At 40.0% G+C, this 16,973-nt stretch overlaps 2 protein-coding genes across 3 annotated transcripts; one reads left to right on the plus strand and one right to left on the minus strand.

Annotated features, from left to right (window-relative positions):
• Positions 1-1,946: 1,946 nt before the first annotated feature.
• On the minus strand, positions 1,947-4,846 carry LOC121321498 (V-type proton ATPase subunit e 2). Its single transcript, XM_041260477.1, has 4 exons — positions 4,608-4,846; positions 2,883-2,930; positions 2,603-2,706; positions 1,947-2,364 (listed from the first exon to the last, which is right to left on the minus strand). The coding sequence occupies exons 1-3, from the start codon at positions 4,709-4,711 to the stop codon at positions 2,613-2,615; spliced, it is 246 nt and encodes an 81-aa protein (XP_041116411.1). The 5' UTR covers positions 4,712-4,846; the 3' UTR covers positions 1,947-2,364; positions 2,603-2,612.
• Positions 4,847-5,636: 790 nt separating this feature from the next.
• On the plus strand, positions 5,637-16,342 carry pyroxd2 (pyridine nucleotide-disulphide oxidoreductase domain 2). Of its 2 annotated transcripts, none has more exons than XR_005950935.1 (16): positions 5,637-5,994; positions 7,559-7,578; positions 7,803-7,896; positions 8,047-8,120; positions 8,864-9,019; positions 9,253-9,406; positions 10,198-10,259; positions 10,384-10,481; positions 10,967-11,108; positions 11,319-11,453; positions 11,740-11,812; positions 12,213-12,369; positions 13,785-13,939; positions 14,339-14,445; positions 14,805-14,949; positions 15,225-15,317. XR_005950935.1 is itself a non-coding variant. In XM_041260332.1 (16 exons), the coding sequence occupies exons 1-16, from the start codon at positions 5,880-5,882 to the stop codon at positions 15,743-15,745; spliced, it is 1,728 nt and encodes a 575-aa protein (XP_041116266.1). In that variant the 5' UTR covers positions 5,637-5,879; the 3' UTR covers positions 15,746-16,342. The 2 variants fall into 2 exon arrangements, 1 of the variants encoding a protein (XP_041116266.1); XM_041260332.1 differs by lacking the exon at positions 14,805-14,949 and adding an exon at positions 15,681-16,342 and having other exon boundaries at positions 15,225-15,345.
• The last annotated feature ends 631 nt before the right edge of the window (positions 16,343-16,973 follow it).

Raw genomic sequence — 16,973 nt, forward strand, 5'->3', positions numbered from 1 at the left:
CAATGAGAATACTTAGTAGGGTGAATGTTTGTTTTCTAGCTGTGCCTGTTGGTAAACACGCAGGCTCCTTTAAGCTATGCGTTTGACCTACCGACAGTTGAATCATATTACATAAGTTTTGTATATAAATTCCAAAGGAAAGTTTGAAAAAAATCTCACCGATTTAAAAATGAAAATGAAAGAACAGAAAGCTTTTGGCCTGGCCCAGGGCAGACGCGAGTTCATGGAAGTGTGCTTTATTGACAGGTACCTTTGTGATTTTAACCTTTCGTTAAGGTCCTCTGATCTTCTTGCAGGTCGATAGACCTGTTTACTAATAGGATGCTCCAGGTAGTCTAGACCAGGGCTACTCAATCCTGGTCCTGGAGGGCTGGTGTCCCTCCTGGTTTTTGTTCTAACTGTGCACTAAATTACTTAGTTAGACCAATTAACTACTTATTAAAGCTTAATTGGCAAAATTTATCAATTTAGGAGGACATCCCTGATTTCTGATTACCTCTGTATAAAACCATGACATACTGGACCTTCATCTCAAGCCTTTACATTACACACACTAGATTGGTAGGTGGAAGGATTTCCCCTCCCAAACACGTACTGGAGATGCAAATCTTACAGGGTATTGCAAGGCAGGGACACCAGTCTCGAGGGTAAGTGTGTGATTAAAAAAAAAAAAGCTCATGCCAGCTGACCGAAGTACCTGTGCTTTGATCAGGAAGAAGGCAGTTTCTTTTGCTCAGACAGGATTATAAACAGGAAGACCATGTGACCTACCTGTACCAATAAGTGCAGAGATGAAATCCCTGGGCAGATGACAGGTCAGAACGTGTTTTTTGTTGGCAAGGGAACGACGGGCACCTCTGCTCCTGGTTTGAAGTGTGTTTTGTTATTTTGTGGTTATGAAAATGAAGGACATGTGATTAAACCACCTAGCTTGATCGCGTGTCTCTTCACCTTGTTTTCAAACACAGTACTTAAAGGGATAGAGCTCCTATATACAAAGCTGAGCTAGGGAGAGACTGTGCTTTTATCTTTGTTAAATGGTTATGCTCAGTACGTAATCAATCAGTGAGATAAACACAGGGAAAGTATATAGTCACCTATGTTGGAATTAAGGGTAGATTTTGTTAGTTTACATCTTTACAGGTGAGCAATAATAGAAACATCAGGCTGAACAAAAAATGTGTTGTGACTTTTTTCTTAATTATGATTATCCTTTAAATATTTACTTCTTTTAACTATACATGTAGTTTGACACATGGTAGAAAAAAGTTTGTAAATAATTGTTCTTCTTGTTATTGCTAATAAAACAAAAAAAAACTACTTCTAAAACTGTGACCCACAACAAAGTATTGATACAACAAAGTATAGAAACACCCAAAACTGCAGGAAGAAATATCTTTTTTATATATCTTTATTTCACCATTTTTATCTACCATTTTTGCACATGTAATTGTAAAACAAAACCAGCTACTTCACTGTGTTCAAACATGTAATGCTGACTTACCATAAAACCTAAACTTAGTCCCCACTGCCTCCAACCCAGAGATATGTTTTTAAAGAAATCCTTTCCTCAGAATAGTGCAGCAGAGATTCACAATTGGAGTTTATCTGGATTGGGGCACATATATGGGATACTACTGTGGCTCTCTCTCTCATTTGTGGTTAAGCGGTCCTGTCTCTTAATCATGTTCTTAAACCACTAAGCCACTCTGCCTCCAGAACTAAAAATGTACAGAAAACAAAGAGCACAGGTCAGAGGGTAAGAATGTATTGGAATTGGCCCTGTGGTTTGAACAGCGGGACTGGACGGCCTAGAACAGAAATGAGAAACACAATCTATTGGTTCAGTTTAGTCTAACCCACACTGCCTGGGACACTTAAAACAAGTAACGCTTTTACTAGCAAATCTCGCATAACACAACATAGACATGGGGGGAAAAAAAGACATTTCTGAACTGAAATAAATAAAACACAAACAATTTGATCAGAGGTAATGTGTACAAAAATCCCTGGTCACGAATCCGACAGAAAGAACAGGTTGTAAAATATTCAAAACAGGTAAGCTACCCTAAAATCAATCAATCAATCAATCAATAAATAAATAAATAAATAAATAAAATGTGCTCGTTTAAGTCGATTTCATGTTTCACCCTCTACAAGTGGACTGCAAGGAATCATTATGGAAAGTATGACTCCAGGAATGTCAGAAAATCGAAATACCCATCATTACATGTTAATAAAACCAAAATGTTGGTTCTTTTCTCATGCCGTTCGTCGTTTGTCGGTCGGGAAGGAGGTTGAAATAAAAGCGTGATCTTGGCTGAATGGAATGGAGAGCACTGAGAAAGTGGGGAATCTGCAACTCTGTCAATAAAAGGAAATAGTGACAGGGTTACAATAAAACGATCAATTTCCAATGCAGAACTTTGACAAACACCTTTTGAAAATATACGAACACAGTTACAACCAAGGTAAAATCGAGAGCAGTACCTAAAATGCAAAACTTACGCTATCAAAGGTGTGTATAGGTTTAAATGGGGCTTCCATGACAAGAAACAATAGAAATCTTCACTGCAGTTCAATTTGTCACATCACTGCTTACCTTCAGGGACTCACTCCCAGTAATACCTCAGGTACCAAATCGTCTCATTCTTCAGCTGGGGTCCGAATAGAGGGTTTGCCTGGGCCAGGATTGCCACCAGCCAGCTGGGAAAAGAGGCTCAGTAAATATTGTGCAATGCTATACTGCAATGCAACCAAACCACCAGGACACCAGGACAGACTGCCTCCCAGTCTCTCAGCTCTAACCAACAAGGCATGTTTTCATAATGTAGTGTCAACTTTCTTTTCTCTGAATGAATAATCATACATGCCATACTTACAAGAGATAGCAGCACACAGCAGTTGTTATCAGCATTGTGATGACAACTCTACAAGGAGAAAAAAAAAAGAGAAAAGTAAACAAACTTAATCTGGTGCCAAAGATCAAAGCAATCACAAATGATGGTTGATGCAATATCTGGAAGGCACAGAACAAAGGCTTTTGCCTTTTCATCCTGGAATAATTCTGGTCGCTCTTCTTTACACTCTTTCTAGAGCAGCAATATCCTTTTTGTAGCGAGGTGACCAGAACTGGACATAATATTCTAGATGAGGTCTTACTAATGCATTATGAAGTTTTAACATTACTTCCCTTGATTTAAATTCAACACTTTTCACAATGTATCCACGCATCTTGTTGGCCTTTTTTATAGCTCCACATTGTTTAGATGAAGACATTTCTGAGGCAACAAAAACTCCTAGGTCTTTTTCATAGAGTCCTTCAATTTCAGTGTCTCCTACATGATATTTATAATGCACATTTTTATTGCCTGCGTGCAGTACCTTACATTTCTCTATTAAATGTCATTTGTCACGGTCTGCCCAGTTCTGAATACTGTCTAGATCATTTTGAATGACCTTTGCTGCTGCAACATTGTTTGCTACTTAACCTATTTTTGTGTCCTCTGCAAATCTGCTTACTATACCAGAATCTGTCATTAATGTAGATTAGGAATAGCAGAGGACCTAGTACTGATCCCTGTGGTACTCCACTGGTTGCCTCGCAACACTGAGGTTTCTCCTCTAATCGGTACTTTCTGTTTTCTACATGTTAACCACTTCCTAATCCATGTGCATGCAGTTCCTTGAATCCCAATGAATCGCTTATGTGGGACTTTGTCAGAAGCTTTCTGGAAATCTAAATAAAGCATGTCTTATGGTTTGCAATTATCCATTGTCGATGTTGCATCCTCAAAAAAAATCAAGCAGGTTAGTTGGACACGATCTCCCTTTCCAAAACCACGCTCACTGTCTCCCGGGATGCTGTTACCATATAGTTAATTTTTCATTTTAAGTATCATTATAGTTTCCATAAGTTTACATATAGAAGCAACACTGGTCTCTGGCTTGGTTTCTCTCATGACTGAAACTTGTTATGTAAACTGAACCTGCAGTGCCATAGGTTTTGTATAAAGCTGCCTTTCCCTGTTGCACGTCAGTTTCAAACATGATGAAAATTACAACATGGTCTCTGGCAGACTGATCGCAACTAGTAGACGATCGAGAGCCAGATTTTCAATTAATGGCTGTAATCAACTGAGAAACGTCACACCAAACAATAAAAAAAAAAATGTTGAATGACAATGCTGAAAAAAAAAAAAAAAAGCACAGACGCTTGAGACAGAAGAGACTGCTACCAGATCGCTCCCAATGTTTAGCCTTTATCGACAGGGCGGCTACTGTAACATAATGATACTTTCACAAATTAGAACATTATTTAAATTGAAAAATATATATATATATATTATATATATATATATATATATATATATATATATATATACATACACACACACACACACACACACATCGGACAAAATTGCTGCAGCTGCGTCAGGCCTAGGCACTTACAAAAAAGGTGTATCTGCATCTGTTATTTCTTCAGTACGCAAATAACCAACATGGCAACACATGCATTGCAATATACACTTAAATAAACATGCAGTATCTTGAGTGCATTGCGGTGTCTGAGGTTATTTATTATTATTTGGTCTGGCTATATTTACCCTCGATTGGGTCCCTTCGGCACGAACCAGGGCGCTGCAATGCCAACCAGACCCCACAGAGTCGTGAAAATGATCACCGGCACCGTCAGCGAGTGAGACACCATCTTCTCCAAAAAATAAAATTACAATCTGAAAATAACGTTTTTTTTTTTTTTTTTTTAATCCACAACAAATCTCAACCCTAGCTCCGTTATTTTGCGTAACCTTCAACCAATACTGATGGGCAGGTTCACCGTTTTTATTATTGGACACGCATTAGTCCCACTCGATTTTATTTTCATTGGTCCAAACTGCTGTCTATTGTACAAGACACACTGATTGGTGGCATGGAAGAATGTGCACCCGTTGATTGGTCCAAGACCGTGACAATCAGGAATTGGGACAGACAAGTAAACGCATATGATAGTCAGGGAAGAATACACAGCAAAAAGCTGGGACTGTAAATTATATTTCATCTTGCTGTATGGTATACCTTTTTGTTAATAAAGCATTAAAAAAGCACATCTGACACTTCGTGCCGATTTTCATACACCATAGCAATTACTCCACAGTCAGCATACCTTGGAATGATATTTCGCGGGTGGTACCAATTAAATATACCATATATATAAATTATATATATATATATATATATATATATATATATATATATATATATATATATATATATATATATATATATATAATGCAGCCATAATAGCAGTACATCATTTCATGTTAGATTTCGAAAAAATGTCATATTTTGTTAAGCAGTATGGAAAACTACAAGTAATTCAATATGTTAACGTAAAATTATTCCGCAGATTTAAATTTGACTTCATGAAGCAACATTTGTTAATTTTATAGGGTGATGCAAAACTTTTGGACATAGCTGTACACTCAATGGTAAGCACTTTCTTCCACAGCGGTTCTAATTATGAGAGTCCAAAACCTCCTGTGATTTAATAAACCTGACCAGTTCTGGCTCATAACTTTAGCAGAAATCCAAGGAAGGGTGTGTGGCCAGGAATAGGAGGAGCTATTGAATCACACTTTGACCTGGGTTATAGATTTAAAGCACTGTGGAATTTAAAGTAAACAAGTTACAGTACTTACTCAAAGTTTGCTGGTTCGTAGGATTGTTCCAACTCCAGTTTCCACATAATTATTATTTGGTATATTGTACTGGCTAGAGAGTGGTTGCAGGGGAACCAGACAGGCTGGCAGTGGTGCCCCACGGTCGAAGAGAATTCAGGGAAGGGGGTGAGCTGAGTACCTGGGGGAACAGGCAGTATGGCAGGATCGTGGTGCCGGGCTGGGAAGGCTGTCCCACTGCGGGGCTCTCTAACAAGGGGCAGTCACTCTGCAGTGCCCAAACTGGAGTATGAGGCCCTGGTGATCGGAGCAGGTAATTGAGTTAATTTTGGAGGACGCACCTTTCCAGAGCAGAATCATTATGGAATTTGGTGCCAAATTAGAACCTCTTCTGGCCTTCTTATGTATAGAACAAAATTAAAAACGTTATCAAAGAACATTTGTGTAAATTTATAGAAGCTGCAATGGTGTTAATAATTTAATACATGACTTGAAAGTGTAGAATTTTGTGAAATATATATTACGTTGTACTGTACTGTGTGTTTTTATATTATTTATGATGTGCTGTGTTTTTATATATAGTACTATATGGTAAATAATTTTAATGTATTTCGCCTTGTACAACACCCCGATGCCAAATTTAAAATAAATAATGAATAAATAAAAGATGGCGTCTGCTTTTAAGAGTGAGCGGTAAGAAACAGATTTGTGCAGAGTTGTGAGTGCATCCCATGTAAACCCCTGCAGATTTAGAGAGAGAGAGAGAGAGAGAGAGAGAGAGAGAGAGAGAGAGAGAGAGAGAGAGAGAGAGAGAGAGCTTTACAAACGATTTAGCAGTGCTCTTTGAATGCTAGATGTATAGACATGCAAATAACTGATTCAATAATCCTGTTTGACTTTACTCTGATAGAGAGGTAAAATTACATTGAAGAAAGGCTGACCCAAAATCTCTTTGTGAAATCTCTCAACGTTTTCAAAGGCTTTTCTTCATGAACGTTTAAAATGAGGTGTCTTCCTTCTCACTGTTCGTCAGTCAGAAAGCAAGTGCCTGAGCCAGTGACAAACCCCAGACCAATCGGTGCTGTCAGGAGCGATCAGCGATAGGAACAGAAAGGCTTCTGACAGAATTAAGAAACATGCCACAATGCCAGCCCTATCAACTCTCCCGTATTCACCGGGAGCCTCCCGTGTTTTGGACCCTTCTCTCGAACTAGATTAGATTAGATTTTAGATTAGATTTTCTCTCGTATTCTACTGTTAAACCCCCTTATGTCAGCAAACCTTTAATGTCTTAAAAATACATGGACACTGTGTGATTACTGCAGTTCTCATCTGTACATGGCTGGGTTTAGGACCCAGGGGAGTGCATTCAGTACGCGAGGCAAGTTCACAAACTTAGTAACGCACACTTCACACCCCCCCCCCCCCCCCCCCCCCCCCCCCCCTCCTCGATTTTGTATCTTCAAAGGTTGACAGGTATGAGATTTCAGTTTACAAAAGCTCCAGTATTTTGAATGTTGACAAGTATGCAATATACATTTTATTTTTTCACCAAATGCATATCCTAAAAATGTTCTATGAAAGAGTGAGGATATAGCTTGATATACAAGTGAAATAAATGCACAAGTATATATATTTTTTTAAAAGTCTGTAATAATGTTGATTGCAGAGATTGTATAAGGAGTTCATAATCAGTTCCTAAGGACTTTGCAGTGAGTATGTAGTTACTTTTTTATGTTGTATGTTTGTACTGTAAGTGGTAAAGCTTTGCAACAAAAAAACATTTAAAGAATCCTTATCTGTACCACACTAACTATTGTATCTCCATTTCCTCTCTCTCTCTCTCTCTCTCTCTCTCTGTCTCTCTCTCTCTGCAGGACACAATGGTCTGGTAGCTGTAAGTACACTGATTATTTATAGGTACTGTAGCTGTACAGGTGTCTGTAATAGCATCCCTGTTCTGTGTAGTTGTTTGTGTGTCTGTGTTTGCGTCTGTCTTTGCGCGTGTTCTTCAAAAGTTACAAGTGCTGAGTTCTTGTGGTGACCAGTTTCACTGTATAAAATAAATATTAGTGTTGTATCTGTCTCTGCCATTCTCAGTACCTATGTGTTTGTGTTCAGGCTGCCTACCTCCAGAAGGCGGGGGTAAACACTGCAGTCCTCGAGCGCCGGCACGTGATTGGTGGAGCAGCCGTCACTGAGGAGATCATTCCAGGTGAGACATTTCCATAACAAGGGTGAGAAAGATAATAAAGGAGGGAGAGGGGGATGCAGGGAACAGAGAGCGAGGGACAAGGAGAAGGCAAGATATAAAAAAAAAACTAATTTTCATTGTGGTGAGATTCATTCCTGTTGTCCTTCTCAGGGTTTAAGTTCTCCAGGGCTTCCTACCTGCTCAGTTTGCTGAGACCACACATCTATCAGGACCTGGAGCTAAAGGTAAGGAGTCAGTGACTGGGAATGATGGGTAAAGTTGAGGGTAGCCAAGTGGTTTGATCTGAGGGTCTAGGAGGCAATGTGGCAGAGCAGGGATCCCAAAACTTTCTTGGCTCCTGGCATCAGACGGTTGAACCTCTCTTATGGAACAGAGGCAAACTGAATAAACAGGATCTCCGTGGTAAAATTGGACTGAATGAGCAGGCTAATCGTAGTGTAAAGTTGAACACAACACCGTGACACTGCAGTTTTAAAGATAAAAAATTAAAAGAAAGAAGGTTTTGTTTAGGGCAAAGTGCACATGGAATCCTTGGCAATTCCACTGGTCAGCAGTTATGAACTATATACTGAGTAACTATTAATAACTGCAGCTGCAGCTATGCAGAACAGGTGCGATTCATTAACCCTTTCCCATATCTTCTCCATAGATTTAACTGCTGCTTTATCTGTAATAACCTATAAATACTGACCAAAACACAACAGTATACAATATGCAACATTATTTTTTTGTGAGCAGCCTCTTAGAGGTGTAGGGTGGGCTTGAGCCGTGTCTATAGCATTTAGCTGCTTTGTTTAAGCATATCCCTTAAAAGCATTTACTATATTAAAAGCATGGCAAGCATAGTATTTACTGCAGCATATTTTAGGAAACTGGTGTTTTTGGAAGGTGCGAGAGTATTTCTAAATGCATAAGAATATGATAGAATGGAATTATTTAATTATGCATGCACTGTTTTCTGCTGCAGAGGCACGGCCTGAAGGTATACCTGCGAGATCCCCATGCCTTCACCCCTCTGCTGGAGGAGGGGGTGGGGGGGCAGCCACCGAGATCACTGCTGCTGGGGAGGGACATGTCTGAGAACCAGCGGCAGATCAGCAAGTTCTCAGAGAAGGATGCCCAGGTGAGCTCCTCACGCGCTTTCATTTTGCTGCTGTAATTTTTTTTACATTGGAAAGCCTCGTTTGTGAGAAACGAAGGTAATAGATTAGGAGGGTAATATGTTTCCGCAACTCATAAAACAGATCCTTTTACTTGTACCATTACTGATTCTCCATTTCTGTATTGCTGTCAGCTCTGCCTGCCCAGCTGGTCTATACCATCCTCTCATACAGGGGTGATCTTGTTGTTTTGCAGACCTATGCTGCCTACCAGGCCTGTATGGAGAGGCTGGCCAGCGCCATCGAGCCCTTACTGGACGCCCCTCCAGTCAACATTCCAGGAGTCACCACAGGGTCACTGAGGAAGAGGGTGGCAGCACTGAGAACCCTTAAACCACTGCTACAGATTGGTATAGAGACTGAACATTGTCTTTAACAGTTTTGCTGATTTCATAAGATCTGCTGTTACCACTATGCTGCCCCCTTGTGTTTGATTGTATCTGTCTCCTTTACATCCCTGCTAAGACTCCGCACTTATCAGGAAGCTAAATTTGGATTCACGCGACACAATCAAACTAAATATTCTAATTTTCTACTCCACTTGAATTTATTCTGAAACAAGTGTATGGGGATTAGCGCTGTCATTCCACCTGATAATTGATCTGCTTTTCTGAGAGTTATTCCACCCAGTGGCACGCCACAAGCACGTTCTACATTCTATTCTGAATCTGAACAACATTCCACATTTTTCATATCATGTGTGTTCCATAGAATAGACATTCCCTTCTGCTATAAGTCATACAAAATGACGTTTCTGTACTACCGGACCCCAGTGTCTCAATGGATGGATATGTTTAGATCTTTAGAGTTTATGTATCATATATGAAAAAGGACATGCACAGCAAATTGTGCATTAACTTCACTGCCCTCAATATTTCATTATTTTAATTTCCTTGCAATTTCCTTGCAAAATAAGTCTCTATAAATACTACAGTTTATCTAGTTATAAAAATAAAGGGTGTACACTTGTTTTTGACAATTATCTATTGCAGTATGGAGTGTGACGAGTAACAAAGAGGGGCAGAAATTGAAAATGTAGATAGAAGATTTGAAAGCATAACAATTACAGGGAATTATCAGAGCATAATTCTTACAATTTCAAATTTCTAAAAACTAAAATGCATATTTTTTATTTTAACAGGAATAAAACTCGGGAAGCACATTCCAGAATTCTATGAACTTCTAACTGCGCCTACTACCAAAGTAAGTGTTTAATGTGCCTGTGTCAGGCTGGGTTAGTCTTAGTGTTTTTTTGTAATACAGTAAGTAGTCTGATTCCACGTTTCTCTTGAAACCTGTGCCTGTGGAAAACTCCCTTTGTTTCCAGATCCTGAACCGCTGGTTTGAGTCTGAGCCACTGAAAGCCACGCTGGCCACGGATGCTGTGATTGGGGCCATGATCAGCCCCAGCGCCACCGGCAGTGGGTAAGACACGGGGATGCAGATGATTTTGTGGGATCTCATTTGTAAATATAAACATCACTTACACCTGCAAACATTTCAAAATGAAAAGCTCCACAACAGACCAGAGTTATTATCGTATATAAATGTGGTTCATTCAAATGTGAGCCACCAATGATACCTGCTTCTCATATTGCCAAGGAAGGCAGGTGTTTGTTTTAAGAGCTAATATGTTTGACCAGTCCTAACTGCAGTGGTCCAGTCCAAGTCTCCAAGCTGTGTACTGGCATGTATATTCAACTGAGGTATTCTTCAGTTCTCATTACAGTTATTCATTTGACATTATTTCACTATACTTTGGCTGCCAAGTCAGTTCACTTTATTTGAATAGTGCTTTTTTGGTGTAACCAATTGTAAAATGTTTGCCAAGGTCAAACACACTGCATGTTTTAGATTACAATAACAATAACTCTCTGTGCTGTAATTCTTTTTTGTGTGTGTGTGTTCAGGTATGTGCTCCTGCACCATGTGATGGGGGAGGTGGAGGGAAAGAAGGGGGAATGGGGGTATGCAGAAGGGGGGATGGGCGGAGTGTCGAACTCCATTGCCAATGCTGCCCGGTCCCACGGAGCTGCCATCTTCACTGAGAAGGTAAGGAATCCTCATGGTAAAAAGGTTCAGAGCTGAGAGCACTGGTTTATTTTACAAACGTATGTGTGGTGAGGTAGCTTAGGTAGAGCTGAAGGACTGGGTGACAGTGTGGCCTGTTAGAGATCAGGGACTGAGAGGTAGCGTGGCCTATTGCTTTGATCTAGTCATTCAGGCCCTAACTCCCTGACACTCTCTTCCTTCCTCTCTTAGACAGTGGAGCAGATTTTGGTGGGTAAAGATGGGAGAGCGAGGGGGGTGGCTCTGAAGGATGGAACTGAGATTCGCAGTAAATTGGTTCTGTCCAACGCAACACCACATGTGACCTTCAGACACCTTACTCCTCAGGTAAAGGGCAGATGTTCTGAAAGACAGACACAATTGAAGTTTCAAAGTTTCCATGGCATCGAGGGTTTTAAAACGTGTAGTTCATTAGCCTTTTTAGATACAAGAGGTATAGTTTTAAACCATAAATAATAACTAGTACTTTCTCTTTTCAGTGTTTTTTTTTCCCATTACATTTTGCAGATGGTCTTTTTTTCATTTGGCTGGTTTGATTCTCCTGGTAGATATTGGGCCAGCATGTGGATTGCTTTGGTGTGTAACATGAACCATTGCTGCTGGTTGATTGCAGGACTGTCTACCTCCAGAGTTCATCAAAGCTGTTTCTCAGATCGACTATGCCTCTCCTGTCACCAAGATCAACAGTAAGCACTTTGAATCACTGTCCAGAGACGATGGCTTTTCATGTCGGTCATGGAAACTGAGTTGCTGTGTTTTCATACATTTTACTTTTTGTTCCATGGGAACAGTTTGGGGACTTTTGGCCTCAGAATGCCCATGTTTCCTCTAGTAGTATTTATTTATTTATCTATGTATTGTTTAAACAGGATCACTTAAGATCAAGGCCTCAGAAGTGTACACTACATGTTGGGATTGGTTCAGTGTTTTAATCAAGGTTCTTGGTCCTTAGCCCAGATTATCAAGCATTGTTGGATCGAGTTGGAGAGTAGTAATACTGAAAAGAATAAAGGACATCTACCACTATTCCAACCTCACAGCATCTGAATGAGAAGACTTAATCTGTGTCCTTTCCATGTTACACAGTTGCTGTGGATAGACTTCCCAATTTCCTGGCAGCTCCCAATTCTCCTGATGGGAAACCCGGCCCACACCATCAATGCTCCATCCACCTGAACTGTGAGTCCATGGACTTATTGGACCAGGCATACCGCCAGTCTACAGAGGGGCGCCCATCTACCAGGTCAGTGCTGGAGAGAGTGGGAGATTAGCAACAACCTAAACTGTATATTAGAACATAAGAACCTAAGAAAATGTATGAACAAGATGAGGCTCTTGAAGGATCCAACTGTTTTTGCCTCAACAAAATGACTAGATAGCCCATTCCATACACTCCAGTGTCTCCTTCTCTCTGCCCTAATCTATCTCCACTTAATTTCCAACACTGTCCTGGTTTCTGTATTGCACTTAGGTAGTGGTTAGGGTTAACTATAGCAACTCCTTTTAATATTTTAAAGACTTCAATCATGTACCCTCAGATTCTTCTTTGTTCTAGCCTAAATAGATTCATTTCGTTCAGCCTTTCTTCGTAGCTCAGTTGTTTACACCCTGGGTTTAGTCTGGCTGCTCTTGTGTGAACTCTGTCCAGGGCCACAATGTCCCTTTGGTGTTGTGGTGACCAGTACTGGACTCAGTATTCCAAGTGCAGTCTCACCAGTGCATTATACAACCTCATCACAACCTCCTGGATCTGTGCTCTACACTTTAGGTTATAACTTTGTGCCCGTCGCTGCCGTGACTTCTTCAAAGAAGTCTAAAAGGTTTGTCAGACAGGAGCACTTTCTTCTGAGTTTACATGTTATGGAAATGAGACTGATGGATCTGTTGCTTCCTGGTTCTGCCTTATCTCCCTTTTTAATATGGGTCTCACATTTACAATGTGCCAGTCATCTGGGACAGCCCCCGTCTTGATTTGTGAAAAATCTTTGCCACTGGTTTGGTGATGACCTCCCTTGTGTCTTTAAACACTGTATCTGCCATCTGGACCAGAGGAGTTCTTATTTTTGCAAACATCCAGTCTTCTCAAGTTGGTGAAAACTTGTACAAATATGTTAGATGACTTTTTTTGAAGAAGGCTAGAGTGTCATATGCTGATCTTTAATTTGATGTAGATGTGTGGAGCTTGTTCTGTGTCACCAACCATAGTAAAGTATAATTACTGTATTATATGTTTGAGTTTTGGGAAAGCAGTTCAATAAAATCTGCAAGGATTTAAAAAAAAAAAAAAAAGCCTTCGACTCTTTTAGAGGTATGCAGATTATTCAGGGTTGCCGATCCCTTTGCAGCATCGTATTACATAAGTACAGTAAGTGAACTCATAACTAAAGAATGCAGTATTTGTATTCAGTGCTGGCAACAGGTGATGATAAGAAACAGCTTGGAACAATCCTTTATCTGCTCATTCCTCTAACAGTTTCGTAGTTTGATACTGTTATAGTTATTATACAGTTTGGTTCCTCCAGGAAAATTTGCCTTTGTAAATTTGCTAAGAAAAAGATTTATAAAGAGTGGAGAATCAAAGCCAGAGTATTTTCTCCACATCTCCAAGATTCAAGGTCAAATGCCCCCGTGTTTACAGTGTCCCCTCCCTCTCGACAGACCCATGCTGGAGGTGTGCATTCCCTCAGTGCTGGACCCCACACTGGCTCCGCCCGGCTGCCACGTGCTCTCCATCTTCAGCCAGTTCACCCCATACTGGCTGCAGGGGGGGCGGGCCTGGGAACAGAAGGACCGTGACAGCTACGCAGACACAGGTTGGAGGGCGTGGGTTGGGGCGCTAGAGATTTTGTTGTGTTTTTTTTTTAAATTGCATTTCCTTTGGTGATAAGTGCACGTTCCAATAACATTTGCAATGCAGTCTTTGTGTAAAGTGTCATGTTCTCTATTTCTATATGTATATTTTCCTACGATTCCAGAGCTCTGAGGTTACTACTGCACATTTGGCACATTTCAGTTATTCTTATGTTCTGGTTACTTGTCTACTTGAGTTTTGTTTTCCAGAATTTTTGGTTTGTTCTATTCTGACCCCATATATTTAAATTTTTTGTTGTGTTGCTGTTTAATGATCTTTGCCACCTGCTTCCAGTAGGCTGTGATTTTTGTTTCCTGCCCTGTTTGTACGGTCATTTCATCTGTGTCTTGAATTCCCTCAGTGTTTGAGTGGATTGAACGGTACGCCCCTGGGTTCAAGCAGTCAGTGGTGGGGAAAGAGGTCCTCACCCCTCCAGACCTAGAGAGGATCTTTGGGTTGACAGGAGGGGTATGTAACCAGCTTCTTCCTCTGGTATTATTTACTCTGACCGGCTTAGAAGTGCAGAATCGGTTACAATACTGTATTACAAAGAAATCTCTGAATCTTGAATCTCTCAGGGCACCAACTGGAGTAGTAAATATACAGTACAAAACTGAAACAAGAAGTCATCAACAGCTACATGGGCCATATAGCGGCTTTATCTGTACATTCGTTATTTGGGCATGGTATAGTGTCAGTGTCTGGTTCTCTTCCATTGTAAAATATCTTATTAGCAGGGTGTGCAAGTCAAATGCATTAATTGTTATTAGAAGTTCCAAAAGGATACCACAACTGACATAAAGATGTAATTGTATGGTTATTAATAGGACTGAAATGATATCAAGCTGTACTGGAAAACAGAAACAAAAGAAAGAAAGATGTCATCACAGATTAGGTATAAAAAGGCTTGTTTATCAATTGTTGGACCAGAGGAATGAATGAGGACTGCACACTCTGTCACCCCCCAAATTGGTAATTATGCGTGTGACTGCCTTTCTCACATTGCATGCTGATTTTGATGTTTTAATAAAGTATTAGTATTAAACTAACTACTTGTTGTATTGAGCGAATCACTCTGGGTTAATTCACAAAATAAGACTTGCATCAGTGAGCAGGTAACACCTTGAGCAACTTCACTAGCTCTGTCTATACTATGTTCTAAATAGAATCTATTTTATTTTTTATATAATTTTTCATTTATTTCCTGGTTGATTTAGATGAATTTGACTATTTTTTTTTATTTCTAGAATATTTTTCATGGAGCAATGTCATTGGATCAGCTCTATCTAGCAAGACCTTTGCCCTCCTTCTCAGACTACCGTTCACCAATCAGAGGGCTGTATTTGTGTGGGAGTGGTGCGCATCCAGGTGTGTGACTGGACAGCAATGAACAGCCAAGTCCAAGGAGCACTCTTCATACCAGTCTTGGCAGTCACTTTGCAGAACCTCACATTTTGTTGGTAAAACAAAGTACAACTAAGATATCCTACCCAGCGGTTCTTCATTGATAGTAAATGGATAACATTTGGGATACAACCACTATGCTTGTGAGATGCCTTGCTTATTGAAATCTGTTTTTGAAGAGTATCCCTTTAATGAGATGATGGATCTCCCAGTGAACATACACTTTAATCAATCACTAACATATACTGGTTTGGAAGATTTTAGCCAATCTCATTTTTTTCTCTTTTTCTGCCCCTCAGGTGGGGGTGTGATGGGCTCTGCTGGCTGGAATGCAGCGATGGCTGCCCTTGCTGACCATCGGTAAGGCTGACCCGGGTTCAAATCTGCAGCACTGCACTGCCACTGGAGCCATCTGACCTTAATCTTGATGGCCGAAGGGGCGATGAAACAACAGTTGATACTGGAGCCCATCCAGTATCAACACCCCTATATCACTACAATAAAATGCTTTTTTTAAATTGTGTAATACTGTGTACAATTACACCAATATTGCTGTCTTATCAAGTGTTATCTACACAAAAACACAGTCAATACATACAGAGTAATCCCTGGTATCACTTTATAAGTCTCTGTCTGCCTGAGAAGCTGTGCCTAATGGCAGGAAACAACGTCACAAAGCCACTCTGTTTCCATAATGCTGGGGTCCCTCCTTCCTCTCCAATAAGAGAGTTACTGTATAGTGAAATTATTAGGACAGTTCCCACCATTGGTATTCAAATAACAGCACCACACAACGCCTTCAGGCAAGATTAGAAGTTAAAAGTGGAAACTGGTTTACTTCAAAGGAAGAGAGCGGGCCGAACTAGTGACAGACTATGGTACACTGGTACTATCAATACACATTTAAACAGGTCTCCTTCCATTAGCAATCTCTTACAGAAATGAGGCATTGAGATCTATCTTGCAGCTCCAGTTTGGAAAGTATTTTCTACCAATTCAATAAACACTGGGTGAAACGGAAAACAGGTGGGGGGGACTGGGGAGAACGAAAATACAAAATCTAACGATCCATCATTGTGATGGTAGATTATCACGAAAAACAAAAATGTATAATATATCCTTTTCAATAGTGGATATTAAGAGAAAGCAGATGTGCACCGTTGAATAAGAATATATATATATATATATATATATATATATATTATATCTATATATATATATTATATATATATATATTATATATATAATATTATATAAGTCATAACAGTCATATTGTCAGATCAAATGTTTTCCTTCCAGATCTAGAGGTTTCACATTCCGAGTACATTTTTAATTTTAAAGGATTTTCTAGAGGGTTTTGTTTCTGTCTGGATTTTTTTTTTCTTCCCCCCAAAATGTATTCATAATGGTGCAAGTCCTTTATTAAGATAAAGGATGCTCTGTGACATCATGCCTGTTGGCTGTCATGACCTCTGATCTCTCTAGAATTTCTCCAGACTTTAGATTTACTTTGACTGCCTCATTATAAGATCGCTTCCTGTGAAGCAGGTATTAGGGCCCCTAAACCCACATAAGGGCAACAGGTGGGACCC

The sequence above is a fragment of the Polyodon spathula genome, chromosome 10, assembly GCF_017654505.1.
Source record: "Polyodon spathula isolate WHYD16114869_AA chromosome 10, ASM1765450v1, whole genome shotgun sequence".
In the NCBI taxonomy this organism is placed as follows: domain Eukaryota; kingdom Metazoa; phylum Chordata; class Actinopteri; order Acipenseriformes; family Polyodontidae; genus Polyodon; species Polyodon spathula.

Coding starts and splice junctions, on each gene's coding strand:
- LOC121321498 (XM_041260477.1), bottom strand. CDS start 4,711: ATGGTGTCTCACTCGCTGACGGTGCCGGTGATCATTTTCACGACTCTG. Junction 2,931..4,607: donor CCGAAGGGACCCAATCGAGG/GTAAATATAGCC, acceptor TTCTCCTTGTAG/AGTTGTCATCACAATGCTGA. Junction 2,707..2,882: donor GCTGTGTGCTGCTATCTCTT/GTAAGTATGGCA, acceptor CTCTTTTCCCAG/CTGGCTGGTGGCAATCCTGG.
- pyroxd2 (XM_041260332.1), top strand. CDS start 5,880: ATGGCAGGATCGTGGTGCCGGGCTGGGAAGGCTGTCCCACTGCGGGGC. Junction 8,121..8,863: donor ATCAGGACCTGGAGCTAAAG/GTAAGGAGTCAG, acceptor TTTCTGCTGCAG/AGGCACGGCCTGAAGGTATA. Junction 10,260..10,383: donor TAACTGCGCCTACTACCAAA/GTAAGTGTTTAA, acceptor CTTTGTTTCCAG/ATCCTGAACCGCTGGTTTGA.